This window comes from Melanotaenia boesemani, chromosome 5 (assembly GCF_017639745.1).
Source record: "Melanotaenia boesemani isolate fMelBoe1 chromosome 5, fMelBoe1.pri, whole genome shotgun sequence".
Taxonomy (NCBI): domain Eukaryota; kingdom Metazoa; phylum Chordata; class Actinopteri; order Atheriniformes; family Melanotaeniidae; genus Melanotaenia; species Melanotaenia boesemani.
In genome coordinates, this window is record NC_055686.1 from 38,575,472 (window position 1) to 38,593,593 (window position 18,122).

The 18,122-nt window shown below is 38.5% G+C and overlaps 1 protein-coding gene across 2 annotated transcripts in view; it reads left to right on the forward strand.

The window, feature by feature from the left end:
* The window catches only part of si:dkey-172j4.3 (diacylglycerol kinase delta), a 101,587-nt gene extending 89,291 nt beyond the window's left edge, over positions 1-12,296 (forward strand). For both annotated transcript variants that reach the window (XM_041985118.1, XM_041985119.1), the window contains 7 exons: positions 2,653-2,787; positions 3,364-3,527; positions 5,173-5,278; positions 5,551-5,640; positions 6,163-6,276; positions 6,416-6,530; positions 11,092-12,296. In XM_041985118.1, the coding sequence (XP_041841052.1) occupies positions 2,653-2,787; positions 3,364-3,527; positions 5,173-5,278; positions 5,551-5,640; positions 6,163-6,276; positions 6,416-6,530; positions 11,092-11,144 (777 nt within the window). In that variant the 3' untranslated portion in view covers positions 11,145-12,296. The remainder of the gene's footprint in view (positions 1-2,652; positions 2,788-3,363; positions 3,528-5,172; positions 5,279-5,550; positions 5,641-6,162; positions 6,277-6,415; positions 6,531-11,091) is intronic.
* The last annotated feature ends 5,826 nt before the right edge of the window (positions 12,297-18,122 follow it).

Sequence of the window (18,122 nt, forward strand, 5' to 3'; positions counted from 1 at the left end):
GTTGGACTGGGGGGGTAAACTACACCATTTACCCAGGGCCCACAGCAGGGTGGGGGCCCTTGAAGATTCTGGATTGAAAAAATATTTTGTGTTCCATTTTAAAATGTCTTAATTATGATTATAAAAGTCAGTTTGCCTGAATTAAGGTGCAGACAGACTGAATTTTACATTATAATAATGATGGATGTTCTTAGAGGTCCTATCACCCCTCTAAAAGTAAGACAAGAGCTACAAGAGCTACAATACAAAACATTTGTTTGTTGGTGTATCCTATTAAATGGCTTATTGCATAACAATCATATATACTGAACCTTAAAGCTACACTTTAACGTGGTAACGTCAATGTTGGCAAAGATTAACATCATGAACCACGTGGTCCTCAGTCTCAGACCCAGCAGCAGGTCCATCACTTTCCACGTGCTGTAATCGTTTTCATACTGTCTCACCACCTCGATCATCTGTTAATAAAGGCCTCAAAAAAGGCCAAAAGCCAGTTTGACAAGGCACGCAGACCTAGAGAAATGATTATTATTGTGCTCCCTGTGTCTCAGTGTCCCTTCCTTTGTGTAGTTGAGTTGGTTCCTGTTTTATTTTCAAGTTCTGTTGACACTTTGAAGACCTAGTAAACCTTTTTTTACATTTTGTTCCTCCTGGGTGCTAGATTTTATGATTAAACCTGCACAAATGGTAAATGGTCCGTATTTATATAGCGCTTTACTGTACCTGGAATGATACCCAAAGCGCTTTGCATCATACACACATTCACCCATTCTCACACACATTCACACATTGATAGCAGAAGCTGCCATGCAAGGCGCTCAACCACGACCCATCAGGAGCAGTTAGGGGTTCGGTATCTTGCCCAAGGACACCTCGATATGAACTCAACTTGGCCGAGGATCGAACTGGTACAAGACGACTGCTCTACCTTGCTGAGCCACGCCGCCCTAAATCTCACTCCAAGGATTATTGGAAAGTTGGCAGCTCTGCATCCTTACTTCCGTAAACTAAAAAAAATCGAATAAAAAAAAAACATTAAATTTGAGCATTAAGACCTGCAGTGTGAACGTATCCAAAGTGACCCCAGATCTAGTGTTTATTTTATTATCTTTTTTTTTAAACTTCATGTACACAAGGGTGGGATCCAGCGCTCTCCTGATAATAAGCCATTCTACCACTTCATTCTTTCAGAGGGATCTTTGTAATGTGTAAGCTAGCTCTGCTGCTGCTGTGTTGTGCTACAGCTAGCGTACTTGACATGCTAACGTTGCTCTGTCTCTGTAAAACTAAATAGGTTTGTGGCTGAACTGCCTTTCACAGTTTGCCATTTTTCTAAATTTTTGACAGTCAACATTGTGAACATTTTAACCATAAAAATTAATTAAAATTAAAAAACTGGTAATATACTGTCCATAATAAGTTTCTCCATCAGTCATTTTTTTCCTGGAAAAAGGAATTCCTTGCTAGAAAAGAAGTATTTGTTTGGCTTTTTTCTGATAAAATATCAGTAGGAGGGGAGTTTTCTTAATAAAGGAGTCATAAATAGCTAAAAGGTCTGTTTGAGATTGCTAAAAGCACTTATCAGGTTAAGCAACATTAACGAATAGAAAAACTTTCCACTTTCCTTTGACGGATGCTGTTTTATAGGAATATAAAGGACCTTAACTCTACAGTTGCACCACACAGTTAAAAAATAATAAAACTCAGCAGCAGATCTTTAAACAACAAACTTCCCACTGCAGCTGATCAGTCGACACCTCTGCCACCTGCTGTCTTTTATGTCTTTTATAACGTCGCACATTTAACAAGATCACAGGAGTTGCTCAATGAGCAGCGGCAGAGTAAAGAGCTACTCAAAGAGAAAATAAAAAGGAGCGTCTGCATGGAGGAACTCACTGTTTGATAACCTACACTTACTACACTTTGGCTGATTCCCATCCTTACTCTCTTTTCTCTCTTCCATTTTCAAAGTGGATGAAGATGTTACGCAGCTTATTTGCAAGGTGTATAATCTCCTTACGCTGCACTGCTCAGGAAAAATGGGTTGAAGATTTACATGTACATACACAGCAAAGACAAGCTTGTGATGAATGTTAGCAGGCCCCTTCTACCGTTCTTATGCTTTGGTCCTGCTCAAAGCTGCGCTAATTTTTTCTTATTTCATTTTAATACTAAAGGAACCTGTAGATCTGTTGCCCCCTCACTGCCTTATTTGGGGAAGCTACTGAATAATCATAAATGTAACGTCAGCTTTCTGTATCTTGTTAGCCAGGAGGCTTCCACTGTTCAATGAAAAGTCTCCTCACCCCCACACATTCACAAAGGATTACAGAAATTATGTAACGTCTCAAATTAAAGGTTCCGCACTGAAATTCAATGCCTCATGATTTTTTAAATACATGGAGAGACTGGATATAAAGACCATAAAGACACAATATGAACATGTCTGAAAGGTCTGGTAGGCGAGCAGATGGGACTATACGTGTGGATTTATGTACATATATAAATCTCATTTTTTATACCTGTGTGCATGTAAACTTTCATAAATGTGCTTATATTTTATTATGAATAAGGATGTAAATAGACCTTGTTTAAACAAAAAGAAGACGATAGAAACTGCCATCTGACAGTGTTTCCTGCTCATAATCTCAGTGCCGCCAGGTGAAGATCACCATCCTGGGGGAGGAGGGTGTTCCTGTGCAGGTGGATGGAGAGGCATGGATCCAGCCTCCAGGCATCGTCAAGATCGTCCACAAGAACCGAGCTCAAATGCTCACCAGGGACAGGGTAAGCTCCGTCACAGATACAGGCGATGAACGGTGTAACTCTGGGAAGCTTCAGATCGTACAGCATGTGCTGGGCAGGGCTTGGGCCCGCGTCAGCTGGAGAATGAAACTTCCCTCCTTTCATAAATGTTGCAGCTGAAAATCCACTCAGCTCCTCGTCTCCAGCTCCCTGCTCACATTGTTGACTCTTTCTATTTCGGGACTTCTTGAAACAAATCTATGCCCTCTGTGTTTGTCCTCTCTCTTTATGCTGCTCAAACCTCTGAGAGCTCTCAGCCAAGCACATTTGGCCGGTTTGTTTCCATGGTTTCCCTCCTTGAGCCTCGGAGAGTGAAGACCGTTAACTGACTGGTTTTATCCTCTTAAATGTGTGACACTTGTGTCTGAGCTGAACATCCCTGCTGGATGCCTGAGTTTCAGATTCAGAAGTGGACTGAATAAAAGTTAAACAGAGTTATACTTTTGCTACTTGAGTTTTCACTTTATTTCTGGAAAGTACGAGAAGCTATATTTTGAATAATCTGGTGTGTAAAAACAAAACAGAATACCAGAATTTTCTCTGTTTTTTTGCAACTAGGCATTTGAGAGCACGCTGAAGTCGTGGGAGGATAAAAGGAAGATTGACAGCTACCGTGCTGCCAGGCCCCGCCTGAACTCCCAGCAGTCCATGGAGTACCTGACGGAGGAGGAGTGTGCTCAGGTTCAGCAGCTGGGAATCGTGGCTGACACACTCATCAACAAGTATGTCAGACTTTACATTTGCTTCTAAGATCTAGACTAACCTTTTTTGTTTGTTTTTGTTTATTTAATTTGATTAATATATCATGTATTGTATTATTAAGTTTTCCTTTCTTCACTGTGTGTTATAGATGTTTGTGTGTATATATGTGTATAACTGTTTTTTTAATATAAATTCCATCTATTTTCTTGCCACTTATGCAGGGGCAGCTACGTAAGCAGGGAAGCCCAGACTAGATCTACTAGATAGATGTACATGTACTGATATGAGTTTGTGAGAAAGGGAACTTTATTGATAATAGAGAATGATGTTAAGGACAGTTTTGACCTGGACTTGCTGTCGATAACTGATTCATCTGTACCAAGAGAGGTACCAGAAGCAAAATAAAGTGGGAGACAGTTGAAAGGTCGTCTGTGTCCAACTAATAAAAGACTTTAACACACATGAATTCAAGGAGTGACCTGTCACAAAATGCTTCTTTTTCCTCAACACATCTGACACATTCCCACTCTGGGAATGTCCATCCCAGATGGCTCTGAGCCCAGAAAAGTCTATGACTCTCCTGGACAAGATTAACAAAGATTTTAGTGGCATCTGTGAATATAACTCGATAATTTAGTTCCTTCCCACAGTCACTGATGAATGACGGTTCTCACAGGTCATGGGTGTCCAGCGTAGGCCTGCAGATTCCTTCACACTGCTTGAATGGTTTAATGATTTCCTGCCCTATGCAACTGTTCAATATTTCCTTGTTGAACTTTGCTTTTAAACTGTTTTTTTTCTCTCACACAACTGACAAATTGGAGATCTTTGAGCACATTTGTTAATCAAAAATTCGGTCTGTTATGACTTCTGTTTTTGGCAGACATACATGGATTTCAGCAGCTTCCCAGTGTTCCCTTTTTTAATCCTTTCCCACCACCCGGAAGCACCATGTGTTAAATAACAGAAACCACTCAAATATAAATGGGGAAAGAAATTAGCAGTAAATGTTTCACTCTTTCTAGACATCAAAATAGAAAATATGAGACAAGTGAGGACCTGGAGGAAGAAAGTAATTAATTGCTGAGTAATAATTACAAAGCGAACTGGAAAATTAATCATACAATCAATTTTAAACTGGTAACAAAAATAAATAAATCTTTCATAACAAAGTCAGATTTTTTTTAGTTCTGGATGAGTTTTTAAAACATAATGTATTTCTACACTTCATGGTGCCATTAAAGTTGATTTCTCTTCTACAAATAGTGAAAACAAACATCCTCCAAACCTCACGGCTCATCTTTCATGTTGCTTGGGAGCAGAAACCATAAAAGGTCAATTCTGCTCAACATTTTGGGATTTGATCATCCCACTGCAATTATGGAGCTTAATAAAGTTTTTCTACATTACACCAATAAGCTGTTTTATTTCTTTTAATTTGTAAAGAAAACAAAAAAAATGCATCAGTAAACGTAAGCTTATTCTGTTAGAGATGTTTGCTGACAGATAAACCTCATTTAGAAGAACATAAACCTTTGAAGTGAACCTTTGAATGATGGAAGGACTGACATTTTTATCCACATCAACAGGCTGAAATCGTCACTAAAATTGTGCCTGAGCAGCTTGGTGAAATCCTAAATTACAGCTCCTCGATTTTCTCCCCAGAATCCGCGAGGCAGCCAAGACCCACAAGCTGGTGGAGCAGGAGTTGGCTCACGCTGTCAACGCCACGGCCCTGGTGCTCACGGAGGCCAAATTGTCCAACCCCGAGGTAAGACACTGAGGCGAGGAGGACAACCAGATGGACAGACAGATGGCCAGTTTGACTGATGAAATGGAACCAAAGCATGCAGATTTTCAGCAATATGCTCGAATCTGATTCGTCCCGTTAACCTGAAATCCATGATGTTGCATCAAGGATTCATAATCCTAAAAAGTTTCAGTTCTGATTAATAATAGTAAAATTTACATCTTCTAGTTACAATAACAAAACACTTTCATTAGAGAACATAAAGTAAGATGATTTGATTTGTGTGTGTTTAGTGTCTGAGTCGCAGCACAGCAGTGGAAATCGTCAACAGTAGTAAAGTCCTGCAGGCTGAGACCAGGATGCTGCTGGATGGAAAACTGCTGGTACGCCCAAAGCCACTTATATTCATATGTTTTAGCCTCTGTTATATTGTCGTTGTTCAGTTTTTGTTCTCTACAGCTTCATTTACGCTGTATGGAAACGTACGTTATGGAACAATAGTCCTTTGTGTAGAAGATAAAAAACAAGGGGACTGCTCAGCATACAATGACAACAGGTGTGAAGTAGTTACATGCCTCTCTAGAATTGATTCTCTTGGCTGATTTAACCCTATGATTCCCCAAACAACAAATGCTACAGAAATAAACAAGTTCTGGTTTTAATTCTTCTTATGGCAGAGATGGAATTAATTTAAGCTAAGGTGAAACTTTCAGTGCAGGAAATGGCCTAAACGAATAAAATATGCAAATTACTTTTCCTTGGAAAGAAAGTGACATATTTCAATATTCACACCTGTTTATGTTTATCATCACAAACAGACGAAGGTCTTAAGCAGATTTACAGATGGGCAGAATTTGCAAAACATTGTACCTCACACATAAGCATCGACATGTCTTTCTGCACAGTCGGAGTCTCCAGAGGAAGAGGAGCTTCGCTCAACTCTGAACAGCCTCAGCGCTGAGCTCCACAAGCTGGACGACATCCACTGGATCTGTCCACACATGCAGTGCTCAGAGGAGGTGGGGAGGAAGCTGTGTTGTTTTATCACAACCTAACAACCAGCCGAGTCACTTCTACTGCGTAGTCCTCACCAACAGCAGTACCATCTGACAACCAGTGTCATTATATCGAAATGTTCCTCCCGTGTGTGTGTTTCAGGACTCTGTGAGGAGCAGTAGTAAGAGCACCAGCAGTATGAAGCTGAAGATCATACCCAAGGCAAAGAAGGAGAAAGAGAAGCTCCACAAGCAGAAGTCCAATAGTTCTCTCTCAGGTAAAGTATCACATTACAGCTTAATTCAAATCCGTAGACACACAACATGATGCTCAACATCTTTCAGTGGGAGAATGAATGTTTAGGGATGATTGTGCAGAACTGAGCTACAACAGTCCAGATTTAGAGCTTCAAGACGCATGCATGCTACATGAGGTTCCTTTGGTTGGAAAGAGAGAGTTCTGTTTAGACTGAACTGATATCACACGTTGTGGACCAGACTGCATACAGTTTTCCTCCATGTTAAGATTCTCAATTTAGGCAACAAAAACTCCATGTCTGGTTCTGACTCTGGAACTGATAAGAACCTGGATCCAGATGACCTGAGGGTTCTGGTAGGTTCATACTGGGTCAAAAGGGCTCTGATGTATGTTGGTCCTAAACCATTCAGAGCTTTCTAGACCAGCAGCAGAACTTTAAAATCTATCCTCTGACGAACAGGCAGCCAGTGTAAAGACCTCAGAGCTGGACTGATGTGGTCCACTCTCTTAGTCTTAGTGAGGACTCGAGCAGCAGAGTTCTGGATCAGCTGCAGGTGTCTGACTGATGTTTTAGGTAGAACCTGTAAAAACACTGTTAACAATAATCAAGCCGACTAAAGATGAACGCATGGACTAGTTTTTCCAGGTCCTGCTGAGACATCACATCTTTTACCCTTGACATGTTCTTAAGGTGATAGTAGGCTGACTTTGTGGTTGCCTTAATGTGTTTTTATATTGCAGTGATTTCTGGTCTGGTTGGTGGTTTTTAGATGTATATACAGAAGCTCTGTGGTGACCTTTATTTGTTTCTCTTTGGCTCCAAAAACCATCAACTCAGTTTAGTTTTTGTTTAACTGAAGAAAGTTCAGACACATCCAGTCATTAATCTCTTCAATGCATTTACCAAGAGCCTGTACAGGGCCTCGATCTCCTGGTGACATTGTAATATAAACCTGTGTGTCATCTGCGTAGCTATGGTAACTAATTTTGTTTTTCTTTATAACCTGTGCCAGTGGGAGCATGTAGATGTTAAACAGAAGAGGCTCCAGGATGGAACCTTGGGGAACTCCACATGTAATTCTTGTCTGCTCAGATGTAAAATTACCTATTGATTTAAAGTACTTTCTATTCTCTAAATAAGATATAAACCAGTGCAGGACCAGAGAGGCCCACCTAGTTCTCCAGTCATGAGTAATATATTGTGGCCGACTTTATCAAATGCAGCACTGAGGTCCAGTAAGACTAAGACTGACATTTTTCCATCTTCTGTATTCAAACATACGTCATTAATGACTTTGGTCAGAGCATCTCAGTGCTGTGGTGCTGTCTAAAACCTGACTGGATGACATCGTAGCAGTTGTTTTGTGTTAAAAAGTCATTTAGTTGATGAAAAACAGCTTTTTCGATTATTTTACTTAGAAAAGGAAGATTTGAGATCGGCCTGTAGTTGCTCATTTGTGTCTTATCTAGATTGTCTCTTTTTAGTAGAGGTTTGATTACAGCTGTTTTTAGAAGTTCTGGGAAGACGCCCGAAATTAAAGATCACAATCTGTAACAGATCTGACTCCAGAGTCTTTGAGACTCTGTCCAAACAGCAAGAGGAGAAGTTCAGCTGACGTAAGATGTCGCCCAGATCTTTGCTGTTAATGGGATTAAACTGTGTCATGATGCTTAAACTGGTTTTCATGGACACTGTCTGTTGAACCTGCTGTTGATAAACCAACTACTTGTCTGATATTTTGAATTTTTTCCGTGAAAAATTTGGCAAACTCATTGCAGGCCTTGGTGGAACGAAGTTCAGATGCCACTGACACAGGAGGGTTTGTTATCCTGCCAACAATAGGGAATAAGACCCGAGCATTATGATAGTTTTTGCTAATAATAACAACCTTCACCTTAATAGGAGCAATAGCATCCATAATACTTAACATTTTAGCATTAAAACTAGCAACAAGTTCATTGGCTGAACCCCCTGACAGGGCAGGTGTTAAAGAGAAGATCTGGTTAAACATCTACTTGTGTTTTCAGTTATACATCGTTTTGTCACCTCCATTGAGACATTTGTGTGAACAGGAACTGTACACTCAAAGAAAACACAGTAATGATCAGACAGGCCCACACCACACACAGTAACCTTGGAAACGTCCAAACCCTTAGAAATCACTAAGTCCAGAGTGTGTCCTTTAATGTGTGTGGGCTCTGTTATATGCTGAGTCAGCCCAAAGGGACCAAAACATATTGGGGCATGGGGTTAGTTTGGTCGCAATAAAGACCAGGGGTCTCATTTATAAAACTGTGCGTAGGATTCTTACTAAAAGTGTACTTACGCCCAAAACCGGAAGTTGGCGTACGCCATAAAATATTCTGAATTATAAAACCGTGCGTACGCACAGGTGCAAGCAATTTCCCCTTTATAAATCACACTCGTCCTTGAAGTTTGCGCAGGTGAATTTGGCTCATGTTCCGCCCACTACACACCCACTTTCCACCATAAATGGTCAATGCAAAGTACCTCAGCGTGTATTAAAATGAGCCAGCTGATCCATGTTGTGATCCATGAACAACGGCAACCGCAGGGAAGCGAACCAAAAAACGCAACTTCACAGAGGCAGAAATCGATGCATTAGTGAGTGAGGTGGAGAGTCGAAAAATTATTTTGTTTGGTAGCCACAGTAGTGGCGTGACAAATAAGAGTAAGTGTCGTGAGTGGCAACACATAGTTACCTCAGTTAACTCTGTGAGCGGGACAGAGCCTTGGTGATCACTGGGGAGGAGAATGCGTTGGTGGGCAAATTGATTATATGTTGATAGGAGATTTATTTTTCTTAGCTTTCTATTTATTTGGAAGGTCCTTAGGCTGTGTGGTTATAGCTCACCTGTGCAGCATATAACACTGCTGTTATGAATCCTTCTCATACTTTAAAGTATATCTATTCTCTATCTATTAATATTTGATATTTAGGGAAATTAGATGTGGAAGAGTGTAGCAGGACGCATAGACAGCGGAGACGGGTTATGAACTCTTGCCGGGTTGAAGTCATGCACGCTGACCAGTGAGCCGAAATCACATCTGCGGTCATACAGCCAGAGCGCAAAATTAATTGGAGACATGGTGACAGGACCCCACGCTGCCACAAGAGGACTCTGGATGCAGTGTGTTGTTAATTCCCCACCTCTCCATCTGTGTCGCCAATTCCCCCAGCCTCCAAAACCAGCGTACGCATGGGTCAGAGCTGCCGTGAAAGACCGCACATTTTCACGTCAAGTTTGTTTTTTATAAATCACAACCTTTGCGTGAAAAGAGGCGTACGCCAGTTTCAGGCCCCATTTTGTGCGTACGCAACGGTTATAAATGAGACCCCAGCTCCTTCATCTGGGAGGTGAAGTCCAGAGCTAATTAGCTCTGTGTTAGCAAGATCTTGTCTGCTGTTTTTTATTAAAGGCAAAGTTGATGCAATCCATTCACTTCCACATTCACCTCGAGCTGTTGAATCTTTGTTTGCAGCATGCTGATCCTCTGTAGAAATTTGTGATAGTCATCTATAGAGAAGGGAGGCATCTTGCTGCTAGTTAGCTTTAGCTCCTGAGTAACTGTAGATAAGACTTCTGCTATTTGTAGGCCACGCTGACTGACAAGATTGTAAGAGTCTTAAAAATAGTAGTATCCAACCAAATCTGGTGGAGCTTGACACACTGTAATCCACTGATTGGTTGGAAAAAAAGCCACTTCCCATGTGACCTGGCATGAAAACAAAGCATGAATGGCTCCTTCTTTAGAACAGCATATTTTTATTTTATTTATTTTTTATTTAATCTCCATTTAAAATGGCCCCATTGGTAAGCATTGGTGGAAACGAGGCTTAAGTCACTGGTTACTAGTGACAGTGTTTACTCTATGATTAGGCGCTACCAAAAACCTGGGGAACCACTGAGTTAGTTATTAGTTTGAGAAGAACCAAGGATCTTTGAAAAGTCGTTGTCCAAAAAGTGATGTTCTCCTAAAATGACTGTTTTTTGTATCTCTTTTAGCTGTTATATTAATTCCTTCATCTTGCTGATGGTTTTTTTTTATTATTTGTTCTTGGTGTATAAAGCCTAAATGGTTTAAGGCCAAAGTACATTTCTAAAGTTCTGGCACATAAGGGCCCTTCAACACCTCTCCAGTCATCAGGAACTGGTTTAGTTCTGTCCTCTGAATTCCAACTAACTAGTGACAAGCTTCTTTCAGTTTATGTACTATATACATGGAACAAAATTCCATTGTTGCCAGATCCTTGGTATGGAAAATTGGTTGTGGCTGTCCTAAAAGTCACTAAAGGTTGCTAAATTATGCTAAATGAGGCTAATTTGCATTCTGGCCATGTGCACAGTTGTTATGTACACTGTAAGAGAAGAATAACATTGATAAGACAAAGCCCTCCACAGTTTAAAAAAATCCAAGAGGAATTTTCTTTTTTTTGATTATTGGTTTTTATAATTTTACATTTCCAACCCTCCTCCTTAGGAGCCTGAAACAAGTCACAGCAAAACGTCAGGAAAAAGTAGCATATTTGTCATTTATTTTTATTTTTCTCCTGCAGGAACCTGGGATATCAAAGGTGGGGCTGCTGAGGCAGACTCCTCAGTCAACTGAAGTCCTGCGTGATGTGCTTTTTTTTTATTATCCTGACAACCAGAGCTGGGGGGCACCTCCCTCCCATTTTCTTCCCCTCTAACCACGGTGCTGTGGTTTTACAGAGGCGTTAAAAAGCGAAGTGAAACTTTTTTTCCTCTGTTAAATTTCATCAGCCCTTCTTTGCTGACAAGCAGGAGGATTTCTTATTTTTTCTGGTTTTATTGAATTTTTTCAGAAGAGAACCAGCTTTGTGCTGCATTTGTTCACCACTGCCGTTGTGCTTTTGGTTTTGAGTGCAGCCAGCCGGAAATCAAACAGGCAAACATGAAGGTGTGGAACAACAGCATGACAAGGAAATGTGTTTATGTGGTGCTCTCCTTGCATGCTGTGTGCAACCATCCTATTTCACACATATTATTATATGTTTTACAGTCTTTGATTTTTTTTTTTATTTTCTTATTTTAATGTTTTTGTTGCTTTAACTTCTGAATAGCCTTTAGACTGCATATTTATTTTGTGTTGCTACTGCCATGAAAACTCCACTGGCAACAAATCAACAAAATGAACAAACTGAGACGTCTCAGCGTTATCATCTACTGAACTGGAGAATATTTTAAATGTCGCAAAAAATATACTGAGGAATGTACTTGTGTGTGCTTGTATTACCTGTGAATAATGATAATATTCATTATGATTTCACAAAGGTTCTATTATTGTGGTTCTAAAGTGGTTCTTAATAGGCTGTTATGTGACTTGTGTGGTTCGAGTCTATGCAGCCGTGTTGCAGAAATAATGACCTTTAACATGAGTCATTTCATCTTGAATTCAGCCTTGTGAAATGATCCGCCGGCGGGATTTAGAAGTACATTACCCAGCTCTAAAATGGGATTTATGTAGGAAAAGAAAAAAAGCAACCTCTACCCGCTGTGCACTTTATTTTTCACAACCATTTTGAGGAGCAGTATCAGATGAAATGACTCAACTCTGATAGTTTTTGGCAGTTTTTGGTGTTTACAGACGGAGGAAGCAACAAGGACACATTAAGAAAACATTACAGCCTCTCAGTTTATTACGCTTACTTTGATATACCTACATGATTGTATCTTTAATATAAGAAATCAGTGATTTGTTTTTGCCTTGTTTCTGGTTAAAAGCTATTATTACAAAAGTGTGTACATATATATATATCTATATATATATATATATATATATCTATATATATATATATATATATATATATATATATATATATATATATATATATTAGTAAATTTTATTTTCCCTGTCGTTATCTGTGAAGTCGTTCTGGTCTTGCTGCTTCCTCCTTTCATAAACTCCTTGAGTGGCCGTGCATATAAAAGCCAGTGATGCTGTTTTGTGTGTTCTTGCATGAAAACTTAGCCTTCTTTTTGCCTCACAGTGGAAATTGCCTCAAAGTAGTGAATTTCAGCTTGTTTGTACCAACCATCAGCATTTATTAATTGTGATTTTGTTGCTTACACTCAACAAAATACTTAAGCCAAAAATCTTTTCTTTATTCCTTCTTTTCTTTTTAATTAAAAACTTTAAAAGTGCATTAAATTACAATCCACAACCATCGTTCAGTATCTGAACGCTTTTGAACAAAGATGGACCAAAGCATATCTGTAGTTTGGAAATATAGGGATTAAATAATATTCAGGAGAATTATACCCACATTTTTTTTTTGTTTTTGTTTTTTGTTTTGTTTCGGTTTTTTGGGGGGTTTTTTTGTTGTTTTTTTTTTTTCTTCAGGAAATACTTCACTTATTTAAACTTAATAAAAGAATATTTCTATCATCATCATCATTCAGCTCAGATAGAAAGCATGTAGATAGACATGCAAATTATAAATAAAAATATAAATAAATAAAACTAAAGCCGTAATACCTTCTTTTTCAGCAAAATATGTCTTACATCGATGCCAAAATGCATTTCTTTCATTAAGTTTATCAATTGGTTTATTTTTTCTTTGTTTGTTTTTTTGTATTAAAAAGTGCTCCTTCACTGGACAGAGATGCTACAGTCATTGTAGAAAAACTTTTAGAAGCTGGAAAGATTTTCTTTGGACAAAAGGTGTTGATTAAGTTAAATATTAACATGTCATAAATAATAAGAAACATATTGTTCTTTATATTTTTTCACCAGCTGTGCTAACTCACGACAAAGCTAACTCCATTCTGACTGAACCGCTAAAATTTTTACCCAAAATTTTTAGCTGAAACATCTTAAGTTAATTACCTACATGTTTAGTTAGAGTTAGCTATGTGTTTGGCTAAGCAGCTACATAGCTAATTACGGTGCGTTCGATTTGAGTCGGAGCTCGGAACTGGGAATGACGTTATATCCCAACTAGGAGAGTTCTTGTTGACAGAGTTGGAAAATTCGCAAAACCAATCTGTACCCCACCAGGAAGCCCTTTGTTTTGCTTGCGCTTTGTCATAACATACATTTATTGAACCTGTATGTAGAAATTGTCACAGAAGAATATGAAAGATCAAAGATAAACCGTGGCTTAAAATAAGTAAGTTAGCTAGTTAGCTACATGTTTAATTTCATAACGTCTAGATAATTTACTACGTGGTTAGCTAAGTAGCTACATGTTTAATTTCATAACGTCTAGATAATTTACTACGTGGTTAGCTAAGTAGCTACATGTTTAATTTCATAACGTCTAGATAATTTACTACGTGGTTAGCTAAGTAGCTACATGTTTAATTTCATAACGTCTAGATAATTTTCTACGTGGTTAGCTAAGTAGCTACATGTTTAATTTCATAACGTCTAGATAATTTTCTACGTGGTTAGCTAAGTAGCTACATGACTATCTTTATTACATATTAAACTATTTTTTATGACCAGCTCCTGCTGATTTGTGACATTTTAAAAAGAATAAAAGCGGTAAAAAGAATTAGCATTCACAGTTGTTTGCCCAGGATGGACTAATTTAATTAAAATTTATTTCTTGCTTTAGCCTGAATATTGCTTCCATGAACAAAACTGTAAACTTAGCATAGTGTCTGTGCTTCTTCCCGTTTATGTCAAGGGAAGTTTTCACATTTACTGAACTAACCCTGGATAGGATGTAGTTACTGTGAGGCGCTGTAGATATTTAGCTGTGGTAGGATTGTGCTACTGTGTCCATAGTGTGCCAGCTACACCTTTGAGGCTTTAGTGGTGTTAAGTCTGTTCTTTGGGTTTGAGACTTAAGAGTTGTGTGAGTGTGCAAGCTTTTATGCTTCAGATGCGAAAGTTGTTGTTTGTCATACATTTCAAAGTTTACTATATCTTGCCTTGCACTTTAAGAAGCAAACTTAATGGAAGGAAAAGAGATATTTGCGTGTGTGTATGTGTTAAGATTTGAGTGCATTTTTTTAAATTCGTTTGATTACAAATATATTTTATTTATGACAGATGTATACAGACAAATGTGTTGGTATAATGTAATATATCTAACCAATCTTAAAAACAATGATAAATATATATATATATATATACATATATATATATATATATATACATATATAAACTGTAAAAACAAATGTTTATTACATTGGTGGTTTTTAAATTACATCCACAGTAGCTTAAGTCCTCGTAATTAATGATGATGTTCATTTCACTGTTGCAGCAATGTTATGAAAAAGTCCTTGAATCAGTCGATATTGAAAATGTAAGTCATTTAAATATGATTTGAACTATAAGCCAACATATTGCAATTCTTTATTGTTATTTATATTTGCTAATACATTGTTTACACAAAACAGATGTTTATCTTGTGTTAAGCCAATATTTTAGAGAATTTAATGTATTGCTATTGATTGAAGTATGATATGTCTTATTGATAACGACCACAGAGATGTTGGGCAATGAAAAATATTTGAAAGCCAGTTTGGGATAAGAGTTGCCTGTTTTTATCTTTTAGCCCTCCTTTTGCTATATTTCGTGCTTTTTTTTCCTTCAGCTTGCAAAAAGAAAAAAAATTGGGACAGAAACTCTTCCAAGGACATACCTGGAGCTGAGAAGAAAACTTACAGCAGAAGAACTAAAAAGGAAACCACAGACTACCCTCCACCATGTTTGTGCAACAGTATTCAATAGACAACATTTGTGAGTGCTCCTCCTAATCAGAGCAGCCATTGAGACTGTGCACGTGACGCTGGAAGCCAGACTAGATGTTGCACGACCTTGTACATTGCGAGATGTTTTATTGTGTTATAATGTGCAGTGTGTAACAAGACAAAGTCAGTGCGACCCTCTGGAGATTAAATGAATTATCGAAGTGTGTGAAGTTTGTGTTCATTTATGTCACAAGTTGATATTTGTGTGCTGCTCTTGCTGCTTTCAGTTTTTTAAATCTCAGTTTTCTCTTACAGAGTAGTAAAGGTGTTGGTGTGCTTCAAATATTTCTGTTCCCAGACTTAGGACAGATTGTGACTAAGCTAAACATTAATGTAGGTATGCCATTTTGAGACTACACCTCAGATCTTGTTTTTTGTTTGTTTGTTTTTTACCTCGTATTTGTGTATTCAACTGGCTCCGTTCTGAATGTAACTGACAGGGGTGGCGACAGGGGTGGCCAGGGTGGAACTGGCACATAGATCTCTAATACTAGTTACTGACACTAGTTTGAGGTAAAAAAAAAAAACAATAAATAAATAGTTATTTCATCGTCAGTCATCCTTTAAAAATACTGACATTTGGCTTAAGGTTCCTAGAAGAGATTTTTGTCGAGCTACTATTAGCCCGATGCCTTCACGTTGAGCGGTGTGGAAAATAAACCATAAAGATGCTCAGAGTATCTCAATATCCAAGTTACGTTGCGCTAAGCTAGAGCTACATGATCTGTTTAGTTCAAACAGGAGGCTAGCAAGGCTGCAAGTTGATTTTAAAATAATCTAGTCCACCACCACCAGACAGTAAACCAGAACTATTACCACATCAAGCTCCACGTTCTGCACCTAAAGCAACCAGTTCACCTTTCAGTGCGTCTTTCTTTTTTAACTTAATGCAACTATTTCCTCTTGGTGAGGAATTATAGATTATAAATGCAAAAGATGTTTTGTTTCTCACGTCTCTCTAATGTGACCACAGTTGTCAGAGCAGTGTATTTTAAAGTGTGTGTCAGAAAAAGGAACATAATTATTTCCTTTTAGGCCCCTCCTGATAAAGTCTTGCCCACCCTCCGGCCACCCAGCGCGTACAAGTCTAGCTCTTCCACTGGTAACTGTTCACACATTTGCTTGTTTCCAGAAGAGATGGAGTTCCCACATTTGTAGGGAGTAAACAAGATGATAAACATGGCAACACTAGAGGAGGTTAGCATCTGGCTAATTGTGAGCTCCCAGGAAAAAAAGAAAAATTAAGCTGTGTTATTATTAGGTGGGATTTAATGCCCTTCAAACAAGCACACTGTGCATTGTCTTGGGAACTTTCATTCCTCTCCATGAGTCTTCCCTCTCTTCATTTATAGCACAGGAAGTGAAGTTCTCACACACACAAACAGTTATCACGTCATCAGTTGTCCAACTGGCCTGTTTTTTGTTATCCTGAGTAGAAATTATTGTTCACAGCCTATCTAAGTAATACACATTATATGAACTGAGAATAAGATCAACCTCATCGGCTTTTCATCTGTTTCCTGCTCAGCATTCTTTTAAAAATGGCATGCTGGGATTGAGAAGTATTAACCTAAACAAGAGCGACCCCACCCCCCAGCCCTGGAGCGCTAAGCTACTAGCAACTAGCTAACTGTCCTCATCACAAACCTGGATGCCAGAGCTGAAAGGTGGATTCATTCATTTTCTCAAGAGTTAAGCTGAACTGTAAAACTCACCTGAATTTAGTCGGGTTTTCATTATTTGCATTGTAAGTCTGAAGCAATCTTTTGACAAAGCAGCTAAAAATGAAAGTGTACATGTTTCCATTGACTGGTTCCAGATGAATAAACGAGTCATGGTGATGTCTGGAGTTTGTTGTTGGATGCCAGTGGTTGGAAATCAGTAGAAAAAGTAGCTGCACACAAACCTCAAGGAGGAAACATCTGTGATGGACACCCACAAGAATTTCATTTCTGGGGAAACCTGAGATCAGTTGTGTCTGGGAACACTTCAGTGAAGTTTCTTTTCCTTCTGAGACCAGAAACAGCTGGTAAGTCGTGTCATTTTCATCTTTGCCAGGTCAGTTTTGCCATTTTTCTCACCAACTTTTTTCCAGCACAAGAAAAGAAAACCAAATATTTATAAATCAGAGCAACCGATTAGATGCCAGTCATACCAACAGGTGAATGTTGCAGCGGGTTTGCACATGTTTGGGTTGCTAAACTAAATAGTCTACAGCCTGACTGCAAGGATTTTTTAAGGGACACTTCCATGTTTAGCTGTATTTTCATTCCACAAAAGCACAGTCTTTCTATTGCATTGTAAAGGCGACCGTTCAAGCTTTCCAACCGATTATTAAAGGGGGAAAAACATTACCAAATTAACATTTCAAACTTTTTTGTAGAGTCTGTATTCTGTATGGTCTGTATGCAGATAAACATAAAAATACTGCTAGTACAGTATTTTAATTTTATTTTATGATCATTTTTTTACTTCATGGAAACAACCCTGCAGAGCAAATTAGACTTTTTTTTTACTTAAAGGTGCAGTGTAATGAAATAAAAGGTCAATGAAAGAACATTTTAATATATCTCTAAAAACAGGTTTTTATTGGTATCTAATAACTACATTTAAATAATTCTTGTTTTTATTCTCTCAGAATGAGCCATTTATATCTGCGGTACACATATTTCTACCACATTTTTATCACCGTTTCTGAACAGCTGTGTGTGACGTGAGCTTTCAAACTGCAGCTTTGACTGACAGGCACCGTTTAGGATGAGTAAAACCTCAAACGGCGTATAGAAGAAAACAGCACATGTACACAACTTTAAAGTATTTTGACCACAGTTGTGACCCGTAGTGATCAACGCTGCACTGG